Source organism: Rhinopithecus roxellana, chromosome 3, assembly GCF_007565055.1.
Source record: "Rhinopithecus roxellana isolate Shanxi Qingling chromosome 3, ASM756505v1, whole genome shotgun sequence".
NCBI classification, from domain to species: domain Eukaryota; kingdom Metazoa; phylum Chordata; class Mammalia; order Primates; family Cercopithecidae; genus Rhinopithecus; species Rhinopithecus roxellana.
The window spans coordinates 110,966,735-110,992,794 of NC_044551.1; the positions used below are offsets into that span (position 1 = coordinate 110,966,735).

General features: G+C 37.5%; 2 protein-coding genes and 1 pseudogene across 4 annotated transcripts in view; all 3 read left to right on the forward strand.

The window, feature by feature from the left end:
* Positions 1-1,253, forward strand: part of CCDC112 (coiled-coil domain containing 112) — a 29,933-nt gene extending 28,680 nt beyond the window's left edge. Inside the window, exon 10 of one of the 2 annotated variants that reach the window (XM_010356924.2) lies at positions 527-1,253. In XM_010356924.2, coding sequence (XP_010355226.2) covers positions 527-569 — 43 coding nt within the window. In that variant the 3' untranslated portion in view covers positions 570-1,253. The remainder of the gene's footprint in view (positions 1-526) is intronic. The other variant, XM_010356926.2, reaches the window with a different exon arrangement.
* Positions 1,254-2,924: 1,671 nt separating this feature from the next.
* On the forward strand, positions 2,925-3,724 carry LOC104657191 (annotated as a pseudogene).
* Positions 3,725-5,498: 1,774 nt separating this feature from the next.
* Positions 5,499-26,060, forward strand: part of PGGT1B (protein geranylgeranyltransferase type I subunit beta) — a 56,299-nt gene continuing 35,737 nt past the window's right edge. Inside the window, exons 1-2 of one of the 2 annotated variants that reach the window (XM_030927640.1) lie at positions 5,499-5,668; positions 15,416-15,534. In XM_030927640.1, the coding sequence (XP_030783500.1) occupies positions 5,529-5,668; positions 15,416-15,534 (259 nt within the window). In that variant the 5' untranslated portion in view covers positions 5,499-5,528. The remainder of the gene's footprint in view (positions 5,669-15,415; positions 15,535-26,060) is intronic. The other variant, XM_010356928.2, reaches the window with a different exon arrangement.

Consider the following 26,060-nt stretch of genomic DNA (forward strand, 5'->3'; position numbering starts at 1 on the left):
ACAAAAAAAATTAGCCAGTCATGGTGGTGTTCACCTGTAGTCGCAGCTACTCAGGAGGCCGAGGCAGGAGAATCACTTGAACTTGGGAGGCAAAGGTTATGGTGAGCCGACATTGTGCCACGTGGGTAACAGAGTGAGACTCCATCTCAAAAAAATAAATCAATCAATAAAGTACAGGTAGTACCCAATGCCCTATTAGATACTACGTTCATGTTAGTAGATGCCATTTTCTGCCTTTTTCACGTTAATATTTATTTTTATAAGAGTAGTATTGAAAAAGAATGAATGAAAGATTGATAGATTAATAAGTAGATTAACTGATTGGTTTGTCAGTCAATCAGTTTGAGAGCTAGAGCAAGAAATAAAACCTTAATGAGGGTTGCAAACCTACATGCTTATATGAACCAGACAAACAACATGCAGGGTAGGTTATATATGTATTTTAAAGTTAGCATTTAATCAGATAGGGTTTTTTTCTTTTTAATTTCCTATATATTTACAATTGCTTTTTTCTTTTTCTCCTTAGGGCTATTCCAACCTGGAGACAAGGAATACAGAGAAGAGTATGAGATAATGAAATTGCTATTCTGTTGATAAGAATGTTAACATACTAAGTTATACCAGGGAGAAAGTGTGACTAACCGTGTTCTTTAAATATATATAGCCTAGTCAGATTGATTATTGTGCTATATTGTGAATTGAGAGGTATTAAGCTTCATGAGGCTTTGTCATTAGTATTCCTGCTTCTGCCACGAAGGTATTTAATATATGTGTTGGCCTAATATTGATGTAAAAGTTATTTAATTAAGTTAATGTTACAAACATTATTTAATTTAAATACTCAAAACATTTCAAAGAGATTTTGTTTTTGTCATAGCATAGCAAAATAAATTGGAACAATCATACAATGACATTTTTTAAACCAAAATTTTGTAACTTTTGTAACTTGGAGTTAAGTTAGCTTGAGTAACAAAAAGGTAAAGTGGTTTTTGTTTAGAGTTCTGAAATGTTAGTACTTTTTCTCTGTTTAACAAATTGGCAGTTTGTCAGTTATGACATTTTTGTGTAATAAATATTTTGTATTTGAAGCATGCTTTGTTTTGTATAGAGAATATTTATTTTAAAAATGTCTCTCATATACCCTATTAATTGTATTATTGATATAATCTTTTTGGTTTCCTTCAGCAATCCCAAATTTTCCTTCAGCCCTTCTGGATTGCACACATTTATAAAATCTTCGTGTCTTTCACATCTTCCTGGCTAATGCAGTTTCCTTTTCTGCTTCTGTTTGCCTCACAATAGGAAAATTCTTTGTTCTGAAACATCATCTGAAATAAGCCAGCTTTAGAATACTGTGATTTCTCTTGATGGCACTTAAAATGTTTTAGGTGGGGCGTGGTGGCTCATGCCTGTAATCCCAGCACTTTCAGAGGTCAAGGTAGGAGAATTGAGGCCTGGAGTTTGACACTAGCCTGGGCAACACAGGGAGACCCTGTCTCTATGAAAAAAAAATTTAATTAACTGGGTATGGTGGCACACACCTGTAGTCCCAGCTACTTGGGAAGATAAGGTAGGAGGATCACTTGAACCCAGGAATTCCAGGTTGCAGTGAGCTACTAAGGCACCACTGCACTCCAGCCTGGGTGAGAGAGTGACACCCTGTCTCTAAAATGAATGAAGGAAGGAATGTATGAATAAGATCTTTTAAAGCTGTTAGATTAACATATTTAGTCAAAAGAGTTAGTTCTTAAATTTCTAAACTTTTATACATGAAAACACAATGTAATTGAATACAGTTCAACTTTTCATATTATAAAATATTCCTTTCTAACTTTAATTTGTTCTCATAGGAAAGATACTATATACATAAAAGCATAGGTAATTTCTTATAATTTTTGTCTTAGATAATCTTTATCTTTCATTGTTAATGTGATGCATTGAGGTTAAATGACTCAGAAATGTACTATGAATAGTGATCAAAATCTTTTCTTATTTTATAGTTAATATTTAAAGTAGATGGCTTCCAAAGTTTAGAAACTGAATTCTGATTTGTACAGTTATTGGGGCAGAATGAGAAAATTGACCTAAAAGATCTTTAAACAGGAGTGCTGGTTTTGTTACTTGTTTTCCAAAACTTTTTTGTAATGATTTGAAGTTGTTTAGAGATAAAATATAGAGGCTGGGCGCAGTGGCTCAGGCTTGTAATCCCAGCACTTTGGGAGGCCAAAGTGGGCATATCATGTGAGTTCAGGAATTCAAGACCAGCCTGGCCAACATGGTAAAACACCATCTTTACTGAAAATACAAAAATTAACCTGGTGTGGTAGTTCACACCTGTACTCCCAGCTACCTGAGAGGCTAAGACAGGAGAATCGCCTGGACCTGGAAGGCGGAGGTTGCAGTCGGCTGAGATTGCACCACTGTAGTCCAGCCTGGGCAACAGAGTGAGACTTCATCTCCAAAAATAAATACATAAATAAAATATAGAGCAAGACAAGGGAATTTAAAAGCAGAACTGAGAAGCTACAAGATATAAAAAACGTTTCTTACGTATTGCTTTTTTACGTGTTGCTTTTTGTTGCACGGAAATGCAGCTTTCAAATTCCTGTATCTAAGGTAAGCATTCTGCATGATGTGATTCTTATGGCTTTGTTTTTTGATTTTTTTTTTTAAATAAAGAAAAGTATGGAAGTTCCTCCGAAGAAATCAGTTTTTCTAGCTGAATCTGAAATAAATGATGAATTTATTATATAGATCCTTTACATAAAAGATGTAAGATAAACACAAATATCTTCAGTTACAGAGTTCATAGAAGTTACAGGTTCATAAACTAGATGTCAAACATTTCTTTTACTGGTTTAAAAGGTACATTAGCTTCTTCTCCAAGAAAACATCATTCGTGGATGACGCCAGTGCAGCAGGGGGCCTGGGATGGGGAACTGGGGTCGCAGCTGGCCCTGGGATGGGGAACTGGGATCGCGGCCATGGAGTGGGTCGGGGCCAGCCGCAGAGCTCCCGGAGGCAAGGCCAAGGCCAAGGAGTAGATGCTTGTCACCAAGCTGGGTCGCCTGGTCAAGGACATGAAGATTAAGTCCCTGGAGGAGATCTGTCTCTTCTCCCTGCCCATCAAGGAGTCTGTGATGATTGACTTTTTCCTGGGGCCTCTCTCAAGGGTGAAGTTTTGAAGACATGCCAGTGCAAAAGCAGACCCTCACCGGCCAACGCACCAGGTTTAAGGCGTTTGTTGCCATTGGGCACAATGGCCACAATGATCTGGGTATTAGGCTCCAAGGAGGTGGCCACTGCCATCCGCGGGGCCATCATCCTGGCCAAGCTCTCCGTTGTGCCCATGCACAGAGGCTACTGGGGGAACAAGATTGGCAAGCCCCACACCATCCCTTGCAAGGTGACAGGTTGCAACGGCTCTGTGCTGGCCCAGGTCATCACTGCATCCAGGGGCACTGGCATCGTTGGCCCCCATGGCCAAGAAGCTGCTGCTGATGGCTGGTATCGATGACTGCTACACCTCAGCCAAGGGCTGCACAACTTCACCATGGTCATTTTTGATGCCATCTCTAAGGCCTACAGCAGGCTGACCCCTGACCTCTGGAAGGAGACTGTATTCACCAAGTCTCCCTATCAAGAATTCACTGACCACCTCCTCAAGACCCACACCAGAGTCTCTGTGCAGAGGACCCAGTCTCCAGCGGTGGCTACAACATAGGGTTGTACAAGAAAAATAAAGTGAAGTAAGCCTGGGGGAAAAAAAAGTACATTAATAAGAAATATAGAAAAAACACTAAGAAGAAATGTTATAAAGTACTCATAATTCCAGGTAACTTTTACAAAAAACATATCTATATATTTTTAAATTGTTACAGTCATTTGGTACATATTAATTACTATGCCATAATTGCACTACACATTTTCGTACATTTCTACATAATTCAGACATCATCATGTAGTGGCTAAATAATATTCAATTATATAGATGTTCTATCATTCCCATTCTGTTATGCATATGCCAGAAATCTTACATGGCTAAAATCATTCATGGAACCTTTTACCAACCCAGGAGGCATTCTATATTATCTCTCAATGAGTCCCACATCGCAAATTTTTCCTCCAGACTTGGATCAGATTGCTAGTCCTTGAACTGAGAATCAGATGAAATATTTGGCTTCCCTAACTTAAGGGCCATGTTTATTAGAATTAATTTTCTGAGAATGTATAGATTGCCCATAGCTGATTCCAGTAAGTTAAACGTGTATAAGACTCCACTTTGCAAATCTTCAGGTATTTGGGGGTATGTGTGCTAAGTGACAGATGTTAATTGTAATAACAGTGAAAACTCCAGACTGGGCACACCTGATGGGCAAGGACTGTGAGCTCCGTATTTGTAGGGAAGTACCGAGGACAACCTGGTATCCATCTCTGGCTGTTTGTTAATGCAGTATTTTGTAAAGACATGCAGGAATACCTGTGAATAAGTAGTTAATAGCACCAAAAATTAGAGCACTTTGGATTGTTGAATAAGTGTAAGATTACCCCAGCCCATAGAGTATAAGAATTACGTTTTCTAAGAAAACTAACAAAACTATACCCAAAATTTTATTGGTTGAGTTGATTACAGGGAACCTAGTTTAGTTCTATTATTGGGTGGATCCCCCCACCCCGCTACCCAGGAATGTCTCATGAACGTTTAAAGGGCATAGTATCATGGCTAAAACAACTTAAATCCCTATTTTTGGGGAAAAAAAAAAACTAGAAGCATGTTTAATTTTTTTAGAATGCAGGTAATTGGAGAAGATGTTGGGCTTATTTTGCTGTTGCAGATTGATGCACCATTGATTCTTGATAATACGTCGACTCAAGGAAAGTAAAATCTAGGATTTGTAAAAGCATGACGCAAGCAGTCACACATAGGTATGAATATGCATGTTGTATATGTTTGGGGGCATTCTATACAGATTTTTAAGTGATTCCTGGTATCCAGAAAGGATTAGGATTAGGAAAGTCTCTGAACTTTCGTAGTGTCAATAAACATTTATCTCCACTGTTTTGTTTTTGCTCTTTGTTTCGTTTCCCTAACCGTTCAGCTTAGAACTGGCCCTCCAAAAATGAATCTGTTAGCAAGTTTATCGTGATCCATCCCCGTTTTCAAATATACCATCCTCAGGTCCTACAGACCCAGAATTGTCTCAAAGCGAACTTGATGCTTTTGACCTTAGGCTTCCCAAGATAAAAATTCTGACGGAGGGATTTGTGGATGGATTTTCACACGCCTGCGAGGTGTTTCCAAGCCTCGAGGGCTTTGGGTAGAAATGGCTGGGTCATGCTCTAGCTAGGGAGATATTGGAGAGAGGAAGTGCTGCACAAGACCCAGATGACTGCGGTTTCAAATACTGGCTCAGCCTGCGGCGAGCGCAGGTCCCCTCACCCGGCACCTCCGGGTCAGCCCAGGAGGGTTCTTTCAGTCCGCGCGCCAACTGATTCCGGGTCGCGGCGGACGTCGCTTCCGGAGCAGCATGGCGGCCGCTGAGGACGAGCGGCCAGCAGGGAGCGGTGAGGGGGAGCGGCTGGATTTCTTGCGGGATCGGCATGTGCGATTTTTCCAGCGCTGCCTCCAGGTTTTGCCGGAGCGCTATTCTTCGCTCGAGACAAGCAGGTAACTCGTGGCACAGTCAGCCAGGGTGGCACAAGGCCCGGGCCCCAGCGGAAAGGCGCGGCGGAGTTGGACCGCAAACTGGGCGCCCGAAGGGGACTGCGCCGCCTCCCACCTGGCACTGACTGGTTCCAATTGGGCTTGAGGTTACCCTCACTCCCCCGCCGTACCGTGGGAAGATCTGGAAGGCTGTACGTCCAGGGCTGTAGAATCTCCAGTTTCCGCCGTTTTCACTTCCCATTTTTTTCTGGCAACTCTGAGCTTCTTTTTTACGCCCTCCCATAGCCTGTCACTTTGCCTCATTACTTCCGAGTGTGAAAGGAAAAGGACCAAGTTTGTCGTCGTATTTTTAGATGAATACTCCTATGCATCTCTGTCCTCTGTAAAGTCATTAACTCTTAATAGAGTGTCCGTATGGTGTTTTATGTGTAGGAGCGGCAGAGAACCTCTAAGGTCTTAGAAACTTTATGGGAACTATAAATCTAATGGTAGGCGAAAGAGGTGCGGTGTTGCGTGAAGCAGCCTGTTCAAAGTATTGCAATAGCTGAAGAGTGTGATGCGGCAGAGGCTAAGCGACTTCATTTATAGTAGAAGCCGGGGATGAGAAGAAAGGAGAAGGCGATCTTTGCCCCGCATTGCTGTGTTTTGAAGTGAGGCTCAAAAGCTGCTTGAGACTGGATGGGAGGAAAGAGCAGATTGTTTTTGCTGTGTTCTCTCCCCACGTCTTCTAAATTCTGAGTTGCTGGTATATTTTGAACACTGTATGACTGGATCAGTTTGGGGAGCTTTGCAGATTACTTCTGCACACTCGGTCAAGAACTATATTATGGTAGGTGCTAGAACACAGCTGAACAAGACAAGCATTTGTATAGATTTCTGTGCTATATGTTAGTGTAGGGTTCATAAGAGTATATAGACAGGCATGTACATAATCCAGATTTCTTTAGAGAGGCCTTCCTTAAACACCCTTCCCAAAGGGACCACTTCCAAGACCACCTTACATTATGTATTTATTGGTTTATTTGTTTAATATCTTTCTATCACACTGGATTATAAACTTCACAAAGGTAACATTTTTGTCTATCTTGTTTACCTCTATACTTAGGACTGGGCTGCCCTGTCCAATCTAGTGGCCACTAGCCACATTTGGCGATTTCGATTTGAATTAATTAAATAAAATTAAACATTAAGTTATTCTGTTTGCAGTAGCCACCACCTTTCAAGTGCTCAGTTGCCATATTGGCCAGTGGCAGTTGTTTCTATTTCAACATTTGCAACATCTTAGTTTGCACTAGGTCCTTAAATAGTACCTGGTATATGAGAAGCACTAAGAAATATTTGTTGAATAATGTGAGCTGAGCCCTGAAGGATGAACAGATTCTTACAAAAGAAAGAGTGAAACGTGTGTATTCCTTCCTTCTCCCATAGGTGTTGATTGATTAGCAGAGCCCATACCTTCACTGAGAGATTCAGATTTCCATACCGAAAGATGATTGTAGTGATATGAGATGTTTTAAAATGTTGATAAATCATTTATATCTTAATGGGGATTAATTTTATGTGAATTCAAAGCGTTTGTATAAAAAGTCTTCCATCCTGTTTTTGTCATTGATACATAATATGCATATTTATCATATACATACTGTTTAGATACATGCAGTGTATAAGTCTTGTGAGCTGATTTAAATTGTGATTGTTAAACAGTTGAACTTTGCTTGCAGCTATCACTGTAAGTCTGTGGTTGCATTTTCAAAGTGCGAATGTGTTTGGCCTGTTCTATACAATTCCAGCTTGGACAAATCCATATAGAATAAATGTACTTTGGCATTAAACTGTGTAATTCTGTTCACAGCATAAGTAAAACAGCACAAATTTCTGACTTATTTAACTTCAGTATAAGCATAGGGTCAACACCAGGTGTTACATATTAGATAACAGATATATAACACCTTAGTGAGTTGGTTAAGCAATATTATATCCTTTTTTGTCTAATGTTTGTCACATGAATAGAATTTTTACGTCATTATAGCCCACATAACTGCATTTAAGATAACTGCATATATCGGTTTCTGTAGTGTTTTTTAAGTTTTTCTCTTTCCTAACTCACAGACTTTGTTTTCTTTAGCACTAAGTTCTTTTGTGGTGCATGTGACTCATAACTGACTTTAAAATGCTTGTGAAGAAACTCCAACCTTTTCAGCAAAGGTGACTGGTCACAAAGTTTCTGTTGATTTTTAAGGCAAAACCATACATTGGGCAAGCCACAAGTCTTACCTAGTTAATTTCCACAGTCATTCATAGCGTGCCTCCCCGTGTGTCTAGGTACAGGGATACAGTGTTAAACCAATGATTCAAGTGTTCCTCTGTTCATTTGTTTTTACCAATAAGTATGAAAAAGCTGACCTTTGAGAAGGCTAATATTAGACTGGATATTTAGACACTTATTTTCTGATTCACCATTTTGGCAAAATTACTCTTATTTTCCTGTTTCTTTTAGCTTGACCAATAGGAATAATTTTTACTTTTCTAGTGACGATAACTATGAAAATAAAAAGTGTATTGTCTGCTGTTTCATCAGAGATTTTTCTTTTATATTGACTTCTTAAAATGATAGTTACTAGTTTACAACTCAAGTGAATATTATATCTTGCATTGGGAGCTTTATCAATTACCAGGTTTCTTTTGTAAGTAGTTTAGGAAGTTTAGTGTGGTTTATGAGTTATTCTTGCCATATGTATTTGGGTAATAGGAATTAGTCCTTTTTATTAAGGAACAAATTAGTGACAATTTTCTGTTATTTTTACAGTCAGCTGTTCTAGAAGAAGGGTTTAAGCAGTTAGCTTTTATTTCACAAGGCATTTACAGTCTAGCTAGTCTTTGTATTCTCATGTCCCTCTATTTTCCCCTATGTATCCTGTGTTATAACCTCTCTGCTGCCTCCCATTCTGCAACTACTTTGTTCTTTCATTTCCTCGCTTTTTTTTTTTGTTTTTTTTTTGAGACAGAGTCTCACTCTGTCGCCAGGCTGGAGTGCGGTGGTGCCATCTCTCCTTACTGCAACCTCTGCCTCCTGGGTTCAAGTGATTCTCCTGCCTCAGCCTCCCGAGTAGCTGGGACTACAGGTGTGTGCCACCACGCTCAGCTAATTTTTTGTATTTTAAGTGGAGACGGGGTTTCACCATGTTGGCCAGGATGGTCTGGGTCTCTTGACCTTGTGATCCACCCGCCGCAGTCTCCCAAAGTGCTGGGATTACAGGCATGAGCCACCGCGCCCGTTATCTTAAATATATCACAGTCTAGCAGTACATCTTTGAAAGTGTAGTGGTCGGAGGCTCTAAGTAATGACTTGTATGTGCTTGTAAAAATGCACATACCTGGGCCCTTTCCCAGACCTTCATTGGATTCTGTGTGGGCCTTGGGAGTCTGCATTATAACAAGCATCTCAGGTGGTTCTAATGCAGGCTAAAGTTAGAGACTGTTTGCCTTATAGGAGAAACAAATACGCAGTTATTACAGCAGTGATTCCCAACTCTAATGGGCATGTGAATCACTTGGGGATCTTGTTAAAATGCAGATTCTGATTGCATAAGCCTGGGTCATTGTATTTTTAGATGAATACTCCTGTGCATCCCTGTCCTCTGTAAAGTTATTAACTCTTAATGGAGTGTCTGTATGGTGTTTTATGTGTAGGAGCAGCAGAGAACCTCTAAGGTCTTAGAAATTTACTTTATGGGAACTATAAATCTAATGGTAGGCAAAAGAGGTGCGGTGTTGCATGAAGCAGTCTGTTAAAGTGTATTGCAGTAGCTGAGGAGTGTGATGCTGAATGTGAGCTGAAGATGCTGCAGTTCTGACAAGTGCCCAGATGATTCTGATATGGCTAATCCCCTGACTACAAAAAATGATTGTGATATTCTGAGGGCATTCTGAAAGTACCTAAGTAGCTCAACCTGAAGAGAGACAGGGACTAGAGAAGGCTTCTTGGAAGAAGTAACCGCAAAGCTAAATCTTAAAGAATGTGTTCCAGTGTTTTGTTATTGTTGTTGCAAATGGACAATAAGAAGAATAAAGCTGGAGAAGTGAGTGTTGAGCAGAAAACTTCACTTAGTTCTCTAGTAGTGGTTCAAAATGTAAAGGGATGTGGTAGGAATGTAATCTGAAGAGGTAGGCATGCATCAGATCATGGAAAACTTTGTGTGCTTATCTAGAAACATGAGCTGGATATCATGTAAGTGACAGGAATAGTCATTTGTATAGCCGTATATCACATGGTACAGGACCAGAACCAGGGAGACCGATGAGGCCACTGATGTGGTAGTCCAGGAGAGAGATGCTGAGGCAGTGAAGTAGGGCTAGAGAAGAGGGGATGAAGAAGAAGGAGCAGTCCCAGGATTCTTGAATTGGAACTACCATCTGGTCTGGAGAATAAAAGGCAAAAGGAGCCAGTTGAGAAAGGAAGAAGATGATATCTTTTTTTTTTTTTTTTTGAGTCGGAGTCTGGCTCTGTCGCCCAGGCTGGAGTGCAGTGGCCGGATCTCAGCTCACTGCAAGCTCCACTTCCCGGGTTTACGCCATTCTCCTGCCTCAGCCTCCGGAGTAGCTGGGACTACAGGCGCCCGCCACCTCGCCCGGCTAGTTTTTTTGTATTTTTTAGTAGAGACGGGGTTTCACCGTGTTAGTCAGGATGGTCTCGATCTCCTGACCTCGTGATCCGCCCGTCTCGGCCTCCCAAAGTGCTGGGATTACAGGCTTGAGCCATCGCGCCCGGCCGATGATTTCTATAATAGCACTTAACATGTAACCTCCTTAAGGTTAGGCAGCTTTATTCCTTTTTGTCGTGACATCTAATCTCTAGTAGGTGTTCAGTAGATGTTTCTTACTGAAAAATTATGATAGTAGAAAAACTATTTTACAAGTTAAATAATTGCACAGATATATGACTGTACTTAAAAGTATTTACCAGATGAATCAGCCATTGAAAAACAATTGTAAATGAAGAATAATGCTTCAAATTCCAGAATTCGTGCAGTCTTTCAGTCATTTGTTTCGAAGTATTATGGCAGCATCTATGTGCTAGTATTTTAACTTCATGATTAAGTCTAATGTATCCTCTAAGGCTCTCTCTTCACTGACGTGGTTATCAATGTTATTTGTGTTCTTATTTCTTAATGTAGATGCTTTTTTATAATTTTAGAACTCTGCAATATGATGTAGCCATAGACCCATCTGATATCTAGGCATGAATGTAGTCCATTGTTTAAGACACTTGGAGAGACTGGGAAAGGAAGGGGTTGCACCAGAAAGGGTCAGGACAAGCGATCCAAAGTTTGGGAATCTAGTCAACTGTCATAAATTAGTGTTTTCAATATATTCCTTATATCAGTATGACTAAGTTCTTTTTTCCACTGTCCAGACTGTAGACTGTTTTTAATCCTTTTTTTTTTTTGTGACGGAGTTTCGCTATTGTTGCCCAGGCTGGTGTGCGATGGCATGATCTCAGCTCACTGCAACCTCAACTCACTGTAACCTCCACTTGCCGAGTTCAAGTGAGTCTCCTGCCTCAGCCTCCCTAGTAGCTGAGATTACAGGCACCCGCCACCACGCCTTGCTGACTTTTTGTTTTTTTAGTAGAGATGGAGTTTCACCATGTTGGCCAAGCTGGTCTAGAATTCCTGACCTCAGTTGATCCGCCCACCTTGACCTCCCAAAGTGCTGGGATTACAGGAGTGAGCCACTGCGCCCGACTTTCTTGTTGTTCTTATTTTATCTCTGGGGTATGTATGTTCTTAAGCCTGGAATATTTGACATCTTTTGGAGACACTTAGGTTAACCCTCTTGTCTGTGAATTGATTCTTTGGTAAAGTGACTTGATTGGGGGTTGGGGGATGTTAGTTTTTCATCCTTGTAAGATAAACTTCTTATACATATTGTTCAGAGTGGTAGAAGAGGGGTGAGCAGAAAGATATTGCTTGCTTATTTCTACTTCCTAGGCTGCAGACTCAGATTGAGTTCTAGGGAAAAGAAGAAAGAAAGAGAATAAACAGATATTCTCTGAAATAAGTAATAAAGTAAAAATAACATCATTGGCTTGATTTTAGGTGCATGTGTTCGCACAATTACCCCTCTATACAGCTGTGCTGAGTCAGGTTGCCCAGCAGTTTATTCCTAAGTAGAAGTCATCTAGGAACCATAAAACCCTACATTATATTATTTCTCTCAGAGGCCCACAGCCCAAAATTCCTTTGTGTTTTTTGTGGCTTGTTTTAATTCTCTTTCTTTCAGTTTTAGGACTACTTGAGAATTCTGGTGTGATCGGAAGGGGAATGGTTTCCCAGACTATTTTAAAGGGAGGCCAGATATTTGCCCCAAAGTGACTTATTGGTTCTGTCTGCCAAGCGTTTCTGATGGGACCTCTCTTTATAAACATAAGCCATTCACCATAACTCTGTTAATCTCATAAACCTTATAGTCTCAACCTAAGTCTTCACCTATGAGTTGAAAATGCTGGACTTTCAGGAGCCCTTAATAATTAAGTATGCAAGATTTTAAAATACCATCACATGGCTGATTTCTTGTATTTGGTACTTACATATAAATCATGCATTTATATCCAGGAGCAAGTAACATGACAAACAGATCATTCAGATAACATATACAGATAAGAGTATGACTTTAAAGCAGGTGTTCTCAACCTCAGCACTATTGACATTTTAGATGAGATAATTCTTGGTTGTATGATGGGCCTGTCCTGTGTATTGTAGACATTTAGCAGCAGTCCTGGCTTTTACCCACTTAATGCCAGTAACTCCCTTCTCCGCTGTGACAACCAAGAATGTTTGATTCTGATGTGTTAACGTTAGGGACAGTGTTCCCAGCAGAGAACCACTGTTCTAGAACAGTGCTTCTGAAACCTGCCTGCACATTAAAATTACCTGGGAAATTAAATACAAAAACAAACCCAAAGGGCCCAGACCCCACCTTACACCATAGATTTGATTGTGAAGTAGGACCTTGATCTTATGTTGTTATGTTTTGTTGGGAGTGTTTTGGTCGTTTTTAAGCAGATTCTAGCGAGCAGCCGGGTTTGAGAAGCACCCCTGTGGAGAACACCACTTTGGGACCTAGACTTCTTGAGTAGTTTTGATTGTCTAGTGTTGAAATTTCAGGTAAATTCCTTGAGGTTTTTGGATTTTATTTTCTTCAGTTAGACAATTAAAGAGATGGACTAGATCATTTCTGAATTTGTTAATTTAGAAAAAAATCCCACCTTGTTTTTATAACCTTTTGCATAAATTCTCTAACTACATCGCTTTTACTGACAGGAAGATCTTTGTTTTATCCATTATCCGACCTCAAGTCCTTCATGTTTTCCTCCACTGTTGTCTCTGTCTTCTTTTTGTCCTTTTCCTTAATAACGCTTTAATAAACTACATTAGTAGATGCTAATTGTACCTGACTATAAAGATAATCATTCACTTTATATGTTACATCAAAACCAAAAACCCTGTTAGAGCTCTCCAGGAGGGTTAGATATAGTATTGCAGAGCCTATATTAGTTCAGTAAATATTTGAGTGCATACAAACAAAGTGGACCTTATCTCATGAGACATAATTACCACCAAGGGCAGTGATTTTCAAACTTTGTTGCTATTATGTAGAAGTTTTTCCCATGTCTAAAGTATCATTGTGTTTGGAGAAGCACATTCCTCTGGGGGAAATGGTTATAACCGAGAGTCTATAGAAAGGGCCTTTAGTTTATAGAGTGTGATTAGATCCTAAAGTCGTTGTTACTCCTGTCCCTCCAAATTATGGCAGACCAATGATAATGGCTTCCATTTATTGAGTGCTTATTGTGAGCAGGTAAGCACAATAACTGTATAAGGTATAGTAATGATTAAAATAATTATCAGAAGCTGATTAGAAAAATTTAGGTATCCTGCCCAGAGTCATGTGGTCAGTCTAATGAAATTGGCCAACTTGGAATTTGAACCCAGGTCATTTGACTGCAGAGTCTGAGCTTTGAACTACTGTGCAACACTGCTTTCCACATAAAGGAGTTCCACTGCCCTTAATATAATCCTGATCTTACCTAGATAAATTACCTCTCTAATTCAGATAGATCTCAGTGTGTTGTTAGGATTAAACTGAGATAATATATGAGAAATGTCCCAGCTCATTGGCTAATACGTAGCAATAGTCTCTCAATAATATGTTTCCCAAATATTTATTGTTCTTAAGTGTGCCCAAATCTCTTTAGTTTTAGTTTTTGTCCTTAAGCTTTGGTTGGAATTAAATTACTTTCTGATATCTCCTCCTGTTATCTGATAGTTGCTAGTCTTTTTCCACCAGGGATCAGAGAGATAATTATGCCCCCCCCCCAAAAAAAAGAAAGAAAGAAATCACTATTTTCTCATTTCTCCTAAAGTTGGTACAGATTGAACATCCCTAATCGAAAACTCTGAGAGGCTCCAAAATCAGAAATGATTTGAGCACTGACATGATGCTACAAGTGAAAAATTCCACACATAAGTACTGAACACAAACTTTGTTTCATGCACAAAATTATTAAACTATTATATAAAATAAGCTTCATGTGTATAAGATGTATATGAAATTTAAATGAATTTCATACTTAAACTTGGGTCCTGTCCCAGTGGGATATCATCTCGTTATGTATATGCAAATATTCTAACATTTAAAAAAAATCTGAAATCTGAAACAGTTCTGGTCCCAAGCAATTCAGATAAGGGATACTCAACCTGTAGTACTATTCTATGTATCTATAGATAATACTATTCTAGTTGCACAGGAGAGAAGTAAATTTGTTACATACAGTGGATACCTCAGGGCATTAAGGCTTCATTCTTTCTTAAAATCTTCATTGAAAAGGTTACAGAATACATCAGGTAGCTCTGCTGTAAAATTTTAGACCAGATAATTTGAAGTATTAATTTATATTATTAGTCATATGAATTGTTAGATTATGGAAGTGATGTAACAGTACTCAAGCTATACTAGAGACTGCTTCTGAACATGAAAAGAATTATATATAACAGATTCTTTGTGTTCAAAGCAATCAGTAAGATACTGATTTTTATATGAAAGCACAGGTTTAGATTTCCGATTTATAGTGTACAGTGTTAGAGGGGGAAGGTTTTTGCTCTATAGTTTTTCATTCCACCAAAGAGTGCTCCTCCCTGGGAAAACAGACTGTAAGTACATTTGTATTTTTTTTAAATGTTTTGTATTTCTCAAAACTTATTATAAATCTTTTCCCAAGGAGTCATGTTATTTGTTAACAGCTTTGAATTACGATACTATTCTCATATTCCTCCAGAATTTAATATAAGCTATAAGTATAATTGATCCTGACAAATTAGTGAAAATTGACATTTTCATATATTTCTAAGCCCTGTACTATCTGTACTGATTAGTTGTAGAGAATCCTTTTTTAAATCTACTTTAGCCTTCAGTTTGCTGATATTCTGGCTTTAGTGGGTCATGTTTGTATCAGTGGGGTAGGACTGATTTCTTAACCCCCAAATGTCCCCTTTTGAAAAATTGAAACAAAGGCTTGACTGATAATATTTTAAGTTACAAGAATATGTATATAGATATGCTTTTGCAAGGTGGAAGTATTGTTTAAATTATTGGAAAATTAGAATGGTTTTATTATTTTTCTAGACCAGAAAGACTTCAGACTTAAGTGGTTTGATAGTTAAGATGGAATTTTACATTTTTTTCTTTTAGGTTGACGATTGCATTTTTTGCACTCTCCGGGCTGGATATGTTGGATTCCTTAGATGTGGTGAACAAAGATGATATAATAGAGTGGATTTACTCCCTGCAGGTCCTTCCCACAGAAGACAGTGAGTGAGTTTTTAGCATTTTATTTTTAGTGTGACTAGTTGTACCTGACATAACATGCGTTGGACTAGAAAATCTTAGTACTTACTTGTATACTGTTAACATATTTTATTTATCTGTGATTTCCTTGTAATGCAGCATTGCCATTCTGTTGAAATATAGTACTTAACAAATCTGATCATAATCTCTTAAGAAAACAGTTTAGAATTATCTGGAATTTAATAGAGATTCACAATTGTGGCACTGTACTATGTTTTTCCACATTGATGATTGATTGTTGATTATTTATAGTCAGTATTTATGTTTGATTAGTTCTGTGGCATTAACTCTGTTTTTCATTCCCACAAATTCTTGTCTTTTCAGTGAAAAACTCTTTGCCATCAAGAAGTTTTCTTTCAGTTTCCTGGTTGTTTTCCCTCTAGTGTTTCATTAGCATTTTTAATGATTTCTTAAAGTTCTTATGTATGCTTCAGTCATTTTTATACTTCATAACACTTTAAAATTTTTTATTAATTGAATTCTCAGAGTTCATAAATTACATAATCAACCACAAATATGTACGTTTTATAAACTGTATTACTCTGTTAAGTATAAAATATGTAAGATAGATATAACTTATACATGTTATATATTCTAACCTTAAAAACATCAAACAAATAAACTTCTAGAAAATCATGCTTTTTTTTTTTCTTGAAGTGGTCATCACTTACCTGTCTTTAAAGAGTCAGCATTTTGTGGTTCACTGGTTGGAGTAATCATATGTAAATCTCATCCAGTGAACTTTGGAGAAATAATAAGCTAAAACTTTACTTAGAAAGAAAGATTTTCTCTATTTTACAGATGATCTTGAACATAGTTTGTGGCTATTTTATTCTTGAAGTTCTTAGTGTTTGTTTTTATATAATTTTTTAATCTATGCCTGATTACAAAGTCTTATTAAAAATTGATTAAGCATTTTGAACTAGGTCTATCAGAATTAAATATATGAATACCTAATCACTTTTTTTACCAGCTCCATGAAAAGCATATATAAGAGTTTGGTCAGTAGTTACAGATCTACCATGTTGACGAGTAGGATTTATTGAACTTTCTGCTAAGAGTACTACTCTTCTAAATCTGTAGAGAAGGGCTGTGATAAGTTGCAAGATATGGTCCTCATTTTCCGGGAGCATGTGGCTGAGGCCACGTCTTAGTCCTAGTCACTTGCAAAATAGAAGTCATTTGTTGTTTTCCCTTTTTGCCAGGATGTTTTTTAAGAGTTTAAGAGAAAGTCTGGGATTTTTAAACAGTTAATTATTAGACTGATGTATGGTAGAATTATTACAGATTGTGCTTGGTATTTTTTTTTAAATTATAAGTACATGCCTGGTTTTTAAAGAAATGTATCTTCCATGGTACAGATAGGAAATCATATACACACTGTGGCACATAGGAAAGCTCTGTTCTTGCCGAAATATATTTTTATGTTATTTTTTAATTAAAAATTTACTGAAACTCATACTCCTGAAATAAAATAGCTATTGTCTTTATAGAAAAGGATGGACCATAACATTTAATGAGAGAACTCAAGATGTAGGTTATAGTTTCCAGACCATTGGTCACTTACTCACCATGCTTCCTACTTTCTGTCTTTTCTTCTGTTTCCCCCCACTTTTAAGGACTATTTGATGGCTCCATGATTGAGCAATTTTTTGGTCTGTTCTTTAATAAGTGTTTACTTCCCCCCATCATTTTATTAGTGAAATGAGTTTTTTATAACACAATTATCTCTCTGTTGTTCTAAAAAGCTACATACTTCTCATTATTTAATCTTGTGTTGTGAGAGATTTGCTGTTATCTGGAGTTTCATATTATCCATAATAATTTTGTTTGTTACGTAATCACCAGAATGGCTAAAAATGAAAAAGGTGGAAAATAACAAGTGTTCACAAAAATGTGGCAAACTGGGACTCTCATTCACTGCTAAAGGAGTTTTACACCTGCTTCGGAAATCTATTTGGTTAAATTTACTGAAGCTGAATATGTGTATGTTCTACGACCCAACAGTTCTAGTGTATACCCAGCAGAAATTAAAATATGTTCCCCAAAAGATATGTTCTAGGATGTTTATAGCAGTATTTTTTATAAGAGCCTAGAACTAGTAATTATACAGACTACCCATCTTCAGTATAATGGATAAAGGATATACTGGCATATTCACACCGTGGAAAATGATACAGTAATGGGAATGAACAGTCTACAACTACGTTCAATTCTTGGAGTGTCACAAGCATGTTTTTGAGAGAAAGAAGTACATTCTGTATTGTTCCATTTTTACAAAATACAAAAATAGATAAAACCAGTCAGGGCTTTTGAGGAATACTAGAAGGAAGTGAGAGAGGCTTCTGGAGTGCTAGTCATGTATTTTTTCTTGAGCTGAGCACTGGTTATACAGGTGAGTTTATTTTGCAAAAGTTCATGGAGCTTTTTAATTATTATAGGAGTACTTTTTTTATGTTTATTACACTTCAGGGAAAGTTTAAACATGTTTTGGAGGTAGAGTTGCAGTTCACCACCCCTTTTGAGACCCATCAGAATTATCTTTCCTATTAAACTGTCAACTCCATGGACTTCATTGGCTTGAAGCCCATTGCCAATTTTTTTCTTCAGTCATTGCTGCTTAAAAGTTACTTAAAATATTTTTGCTTCCACCTGAATTGCAAACTTCTGGAAGGCAGATGAGTGAATGTGCCTTCTATTTCTTTTCCCTCTCGGTGCTTAAATCATTGTTGTGTATCAGTAGTTGTTAGACTATTGAATCACCTTCCCCCTCTCCAACTTTTTTCTCTTCCTCTTTTATATATCTTCTCATTTAGTCTAGGACCTCGTCTGGCTCCTGAAATATTTTCTAATTCATAAAGCATTTGCAAACTGATAGAATATGCTTTCTACAACTCATAGGTCTGTATTTGTCCTACTTTGAGATACCACGTAAAATCTAGGCAATTATAATATCTAAAAATGTTAAACAAAACCTGGGGATTATAAAGGAAAAATTTGATAGATTTGACTAAATAAATATTTAAATACTTTATGTAGTAAAAGATAACAAATAAGTGATGAATTTGCAGAAAATTATGACATGTATAATATTAACATTGACTATTAAGAATTGTTACAGATTCAGAAGAAAAAGATACATTGTCCTTAGAAAATGACAAAATTTATTGAGTAGTTAACAAAAGAAGTACAGATAGTCAATCAATACATAAAAAGATGATTAACCTTACTAGAAATCAGGAAAATTCAATCAAAACAATGTTACATTTATTTTATTTTATTTTTTTATTTTTATTTTTTTATTTTTTTTGAGACGGAGTGTCGCTCTGCCGCCCAGGCTGGAGTGCAGTGGCGCGATCTCGGCTCACCGCAAGCTCCGCCTCCCGGGTTCACGCCATTCTCCTGCCTCAGCCTCCCGAGTAGCTGGGACTACAGGCGCCGCCACCTCGCCCGGCTAGTTTTTTTGTATTTTTTAGTAGAGACGGGGTTTCACCGTGTCAGCCAGGATGGTCTCGATCTCCTGACCTCGTGATCCGCCCGTCTCGGCCTCCCAAAGTACTGGGATTACAGGCTTGAGCCACCGCGCCCGGCCACATTATTTTTTTTTTTAACCTAACATGTCAGTTTTACTAAAAGTTGCAGAGAATATGGGGGAGAGAGTACTTTAATATTCTGTTGGTGGAGGTGAAAATTATTACAGCCTTTTGAAGGGCAGTTTAGCAGTATATATATATATTTTTGCCCTATCTAACGTATTCTCATGTATGCTGTAATGGGTCGAATAGTGGCCCAATAAAGATATATCCACTCAGAACCTCAGAATTTGACCTTATTTGGAATAATTACTTTGCAGAAGTAATTAAGGATCTTGAGATGAGATGATACTGGATTTAGGGTAAGTCCTAAGTTCAATGACTGGTGACCTCATAAGTGAAAGGAGAGGGAGATTTGAGACACAGGGGGAAGGCTGGATGAAGAAAGAGTCAGGAATTAGATTTCATCAAGCTAAGGAATGCCAAGAGTCCCACAGCCATCAGAAGCTAGGAGGGAAGCATAAATCGAATCAGATCTTCCCTCAGGGTATCCAGAAAAGCAACACTCCCAACACCTTGACTTTGGACTTTGGACTGCAGAACTGTGAGAGAATAAATTTCTGTTGTTTTGAAGCATCAAGTTTGTCGTAATTTGTTACTGACCTCTGGAAACCAATACGTGTGCACAAAATATATGTAGGTTTGGTTTGGGCATTGTTGGTTACAGTAACAAATTAGAAGCAAAATAAACGTTCATCAGAAGTGAAAGTTACATAAACTATGGCCCAGTAAAGAATATTATGCAGTAAATAAAGTAGATCTCTCTCTATATATACTGACATGAAACTGTCTATCATATATATTAAATACGAGTTTTATATTTTTCTTCAAAGAATCAATGTCAGTATGTTCAGTTCTTTGCCTTCTACTTTTAAACTTAACTTCCTCATAAAGCAACTTTTTCCATCACCTGCCCCACCCTGACTCATTCCAATTACCTGCTCCACCTGGACTCATTCTGATCTACCCTGACTCCCGCCAAACCACTCACCCTGTCTCTCTCTTTAAATTAGCCAATCAGAATTAGTTTAGCCTGTTTGGTCTAACCCTAGCCAATAGGGGAATCACACAGCAGCAGGGGCCACGTGCGTCAGGGATAAGAACCCCTTCCCCTCCCTTGTCCACGTGTGCGTTCACCATTGCTCCATCTGTAAGGGTGCACCCTTCTATAGAAGTAAATTGCCTTGCTGAGAAGAAAAAAGAAAATTCTATATTTGAGTGCTATTTCTTTTGTGGCACCGAAAGTTTACTTATAATATATATGATTAAATGATAAATTTAAAACATATACAGAGGTGCTTTAACAATCTATGTATGTAAATGTACAGGAAAAACTCAGAAAGGATACATAGAAAATCTTTGTGGAGGGGGAGGTAGGTGGGAACAGAGGTGGGGGATGGCAAGATAAGATACTTTACTGTTTTTCTATGTATCTGAATTGTTTGAATGTTTGCCATAAGTAAATATGTTTCTGTATTTAAAGCTTTAAACTAGAAAAATACTTAACCTCTCTTCAAAACATACAAAAATAAAAACAAAGTTCGTAGTTATACATAAATACTGATATTTTTGCTAATGGAAGACATAATGCAGTACATTATTTACTATTTTATAATTTTCAAAGCACTGCCAAATACATAACCAGATAGATTTGTTCTTCACCTAACTGGCCTGTCCCAGAAGAGGAAACTGAGAGGCAAAGTGATTCAAAGACCTGCCTGAAACCTCACACAGATGATAAGAGATAGAATCGGATTGACATCCAGCACTTCTGACTCCAAGTTTCAATGTTGTTTTACTGTTTAAGTATATGGGTCCCTAGTGGAGACAATCATGTTTGGCATATAAGGACATTGTGAATATTTAATTAAAATTAACCCTGACTTCCACTTAACTCCAGGATTATAAAGACCCTAGTGGTTTCCTAGTAATAAGTGTATGGTGAGACCACTGGAAGATCGGGTCCTTCTCATTAACTTCAGGAAGGAAGCATTAAGGAAACACAAGGGGTCAGGTTGGGAATTGTGTGTGCCCTTCTTTGAGGGCACAACCAGAGAATTTTAGACTTAGAGTGAGGACTGTTACAGTCCATCATTTTACAAATGAGGATATTAAGGTTCAAAGAGATTAATAATTTGTCCACAGTAATACAGCTAGTTAATGCTAGAGACAAGATTAGAATACAGTTTCTAGTCCTTTGGATATTTTATTTATATGTGCTGATTCAGGGCAATAGGTGGTCTGTTTACCATGCATGTTTTTCTGTGAGGTACAGATTTTTCTCATGGGAACTCGGAGAATGTCTTATAGCTTTAGAGGAAAATCTAGTATCTGTTCCATAATAGATCCCATAAAGTATTAGGATTAAGTGTTTGGAAACATAGATAAGAAAGTTTGATATTAAAGGGTAAAATGTTTAATGCTTTCATTTTTTTAGTGGATTCTTCAGATTGCTCATTTTTAAAAAAATAACATGGGGGAAGTAAGTATGGTTTCATGTGGCTAAGTCAAGCATGTTGCATATTTTAAAAATTATAAGTCATCTGTTTTGGAAATATTATAGATCAAGACATTTTGGCAAAAATAGTTTTACAGTGGTCATTTATATATCTAGCTTTCCCAGGTCAGATGTCTGGTAGACGATTCCACAGACCTTTTCACAGTTCAGCTGCAATTCTGAATTCTCAATTTGCTATCTTGTTGAGGGAAATATTTTTAAGTCTCTAATATCTGTGAAAGAATATCTCCTGTCTGCCTTTTCTTTAATTGGTGTATGTTCAATTCTAAAACAAATCTGTGAAATTTGGAAAATAGGTATATTAAAAAATTTTTTTTAGCTATAGAATGTTTCATTTACCTTGTCTGGTACTTTCTTGACATCCTTAAGGAGTTGTGTAAGGCATGTCTTCTTATTAGGAAATTATGTTTCTTGAGATTTATGCGAAATTATTTCTCTATCCATAAAATATAAATGTTCATTTTAAAATCAGAAATAGCCACATTCCTCACTTGAATTCTGTTTACTTAGGGCAAAAACTTTTAAAATGAGGATTAGAAAGTTAAGAGCATGATCTAATCAGTTTTAAAATATATTTAAGAAATATAATCATCATTAACAGTATGGTGATATTTTGGCCCAAGAGCTGTCCTTTATTATACCTAAATATAATTTTGAATGTAATTTTATATTTCACAATACAGCTTATTACTTTTATGAAAAGCAACTCCCCTGATTAAAATAAACCTCCTTATACTCTCAAACATTTATATTCCATAAGTTTATAACCATTTTTTAAAGAATATCTAAAGGTACTGTCAGTGCTTGACATAAAGTTGGTTCTATGAGCTTAATAGTAAAACACTAAGTTTTAAAATGAGATATAACTCAGTCATCAGGCAAGAGTCAGCTTAATAAATTTCTTTCCTGTGCAGACGTGCAATTAAATGAATTATTCTTCCTTATTGTTGATAACTTTAAATACATTATGTTATCTAATGACATACCTCCTGCATACTTACACATAAACACACACATAGTACATCCATGTACTATGTATTCCCATTTTTGCTACCTCTCTCATCTACCCAGTTTTCATTTTTCTTAAGTAACCTTAATTTTTGTGATATAGTGCTATCTAAAGTACTTCTATTTAACAGCATAAACTAGTTTGACTCTATGGTTCTACAAAAGTGGAGAATATATTTACCAAATCAGTAGTTCTTGACTGTGACTATGTATCAAACAGGGATTGTGTTTCTTTTTTAAATACAGTTTCCCAGGCCCTATCCTCATGTTTTTATGCAGGCATGGGAGGGGAGATGCAAGAGGCATCTCTGTTTTTTCAAAATAGGCAGTTGATTCTGATGGGCAGCCAGACCACACAAAGAATTTTCAGTTTGTTTTGCAACTGTTAAATAGGAACACTAGATGGTGCTGTTTGACAACCTGGAAAGAAATTTATCCTGTACCCAGAGTATGCATTCAGTGATAAATTTCCAATGAATTGTGTGTGTATACGTTCTTCATTATCATGAAAAGGTATGCTTACTAGAATTCTAAAGGAAAGCACAAGAGCAGACAAATATTGACAGAAACCACAAAAGAGTACCTAATACATTTTTTAAGTGGTGATTTTTTGATTTTTTTTTTTGAAATGGAGTATCATTCTGTCACCCAGGATGGAGTGCAGTGGTACAATCTTGGCTCACTGCAACCTCCATCTCCTGGGTTCAGTCAATTCTTCTGCCTCAGCCTCCCAAGTAGCTGGAACTACAGGTGCATACCACCACATCCGGCTAATTTTAGTACTTTTAGTAGAGACGGGGTTTCTCCATGTTGGTCAGGCTGGTCTGGAACTCCTGACCTCAGGTGATCCACCCACCTTGGCCTCCCAAAGTGCTGGGATGACAGACGTGAGCTACGGCACCCGGCCTAAGTGGTGAAAATGTTAACTCCTAATGAGCATCATTTTTTAAAACATTATGATTTAAGTGTGTGACTGATAATTTAGTGAATGAGTAATTTTCTTGATTTCTTAGTTACTTTATCTTAGCTTTCCATAAGAAACAGTAAAACCTCTTACTATAGAATAAAGTATACACTTTAGAATAAGTAAAGAATAAACTTCTTTATCCAGCTTCGCAGTCCACAGGTGATTAAGAAGAGGGCAAGAAATATTACATTGTCTTTTCCCTGTACTGTGACTGTGGTGCTTAAGATCCAAACACTTTTTACATGACAGTATACAGTCTTTCTGGAAAAAAAGAAAAAAAGAAAAACATCTTTACTTTAAAAAAAACTTTCCTTGATAAGTTGCAACAAAAGCTATTAATTTCTTCCTGTTTCATTTTTGATAAAATATAATTAACTGATTTTGAATGGTTACTGTTTATTAAGCCTTGTTTCACTTTGGTAAGCACAATCTAAACATGTCCTTTAACCTTTACAAGAAGCCTGAAATATATTACTTGCAATATGTTATCGTTACTCGTTCAAAAATGGAGGGAACTGGCTCAGAGAGGTTGTTACTTGCCTGTAGAACTCATTGATAGGAAGAATAGGATCCTGAGTTTGATTCCAAGTGTCTGTGCCATAATCTTCTAACCTTATACGGTACTTTTAAGTATCAGTATTTCTGCTGCTTTTCAGAGAAGTTATTTATTTAATCAGGCTAAAAACAGAAGTGAGCAAACAGAAATGTCATTTATTGATTTACCTCTGAGAAAATGAATAAATTCATTTATTTCACTCAGAAGCAGATATTTGATGGAACCACTACTGTATGTCTGCCTCTGTGTAAAACACCTGACAGAATTGTTTAAGTTGGTGGGGGACTCAAGAAAGGTGTCCAGTTGCAAGTATAAATTCAGAACTGACAGATGGTATCAGAGCTGTCTTCCATCAAAAGTAGAAATGGGATCACATTTTTATGGAGGACTGTTAGCAAATTAGTAACTTGAAAGGATGCCCTTTAAAAAAGACAATCCCAAGAACAAAAAAGAAAAAAAAAGATTTAAAAAATTTTTAATCAAATAGGAAAATACACCTTTTGATACTGACCCTCATCCAACTAGAGAGGGATTAAAAGAAGTGATGATAAAAGGATAGGCTGGTTGCAGTGGGCTCATGCCTGTAATCCCAGCACTTTGAGAGGCCAAGACAGGCAGATCTCTTGAGGTCAGGAGTTCGAGACCAGTCTGGCCAACATGATGAAACCCTGTCTCTACTAAAAATACAAAAATTAGCTGGGCATGATAGTGCATGCCTGTAGTCCCAGCTATTCGGGAGGCTGAAGCAGGAGAATTGCTTGCACCCGGGAGGCAAGGTTGCAGTGAGCCGAGATCATGTCCCCGCACTCCAGCCTGGGCAACAGAGCAAGACTCTGTCTCAAAAATAAAAAGGATAAAGGAATTCATAACTTGGTAAGAGAAAGATAACTTTTTTTTTTCTTTAAGTATAGCATTATGTACAATTTGGAATATGGGGGTTGTGTTAGGTAGAATTCTAAAGATGTTGCCCCAGGATTTCTGTTCCCTGGTAATTCAGTCAAACACTAATCTGGGTGCTGCTGTGAAGGGACTTTGTAGATGGGAGTTAAAGTTATACTAATCAACTGACCTTAAAATAAATAGATTATCCCAGGTGACGTGTGTACAGGTGGGCTCAGTAAAATCACATGAGCAGCAGCAGAACGCAGAAATGTTCATCATGGTATTGCAGAGAAAGGGAGCAGAAGAGAGAAGGGAAAGTCAGAGAGGGTCTAATGGAAAGGATTTGAGTGCCATTACTATGAGAAATGGCAAGAGAGGATCTAGGAGCAAAAAGGGATACCTACCAGCAAAGAAATGGAGAACTCAGTCACACAACTGCAAGGAAGTTGATTCTGCCAGCATCCTGAATGAGCTTGGAGGCAGATTGTTCCCCCAAAGCCTCCAAGTAAGGAAGGTAGCCCTACCTACACCTTAACTTTAGCCTAATGATGCCTGTGTTAGATTTCTGACCTTAACAGAACGGTAAGGCAGTAGGTGTTTTACACTGCCAAGTTTGTGGTAATACGTTATGGCAACAGTGACTAATACAGAGAACAAATTTCAACCTTATTCGTGTCATCTCACACCATTAATATTATTTTGTTTATTCCCTTCCTGTCTTTGTTGATATGTGCCATTTGCTTAATTATAAGCATAATAGCACACATTTATTTTTGGATCTTACTTTTTTGCTGAACGTGATCAAATACTTTTCTCTGTGTTGCTACATAGTTCTAATGATTATCACTTTTAATAGGAGTACAGTGTTTCTTTCAGTACATGAGGCGTGATATGCTTAACCTGCTGGGCTTTTATGGTGCTTCTAGATTTTCCCTGTTATTAAACTGCAGTGTGCATTTCTTCTC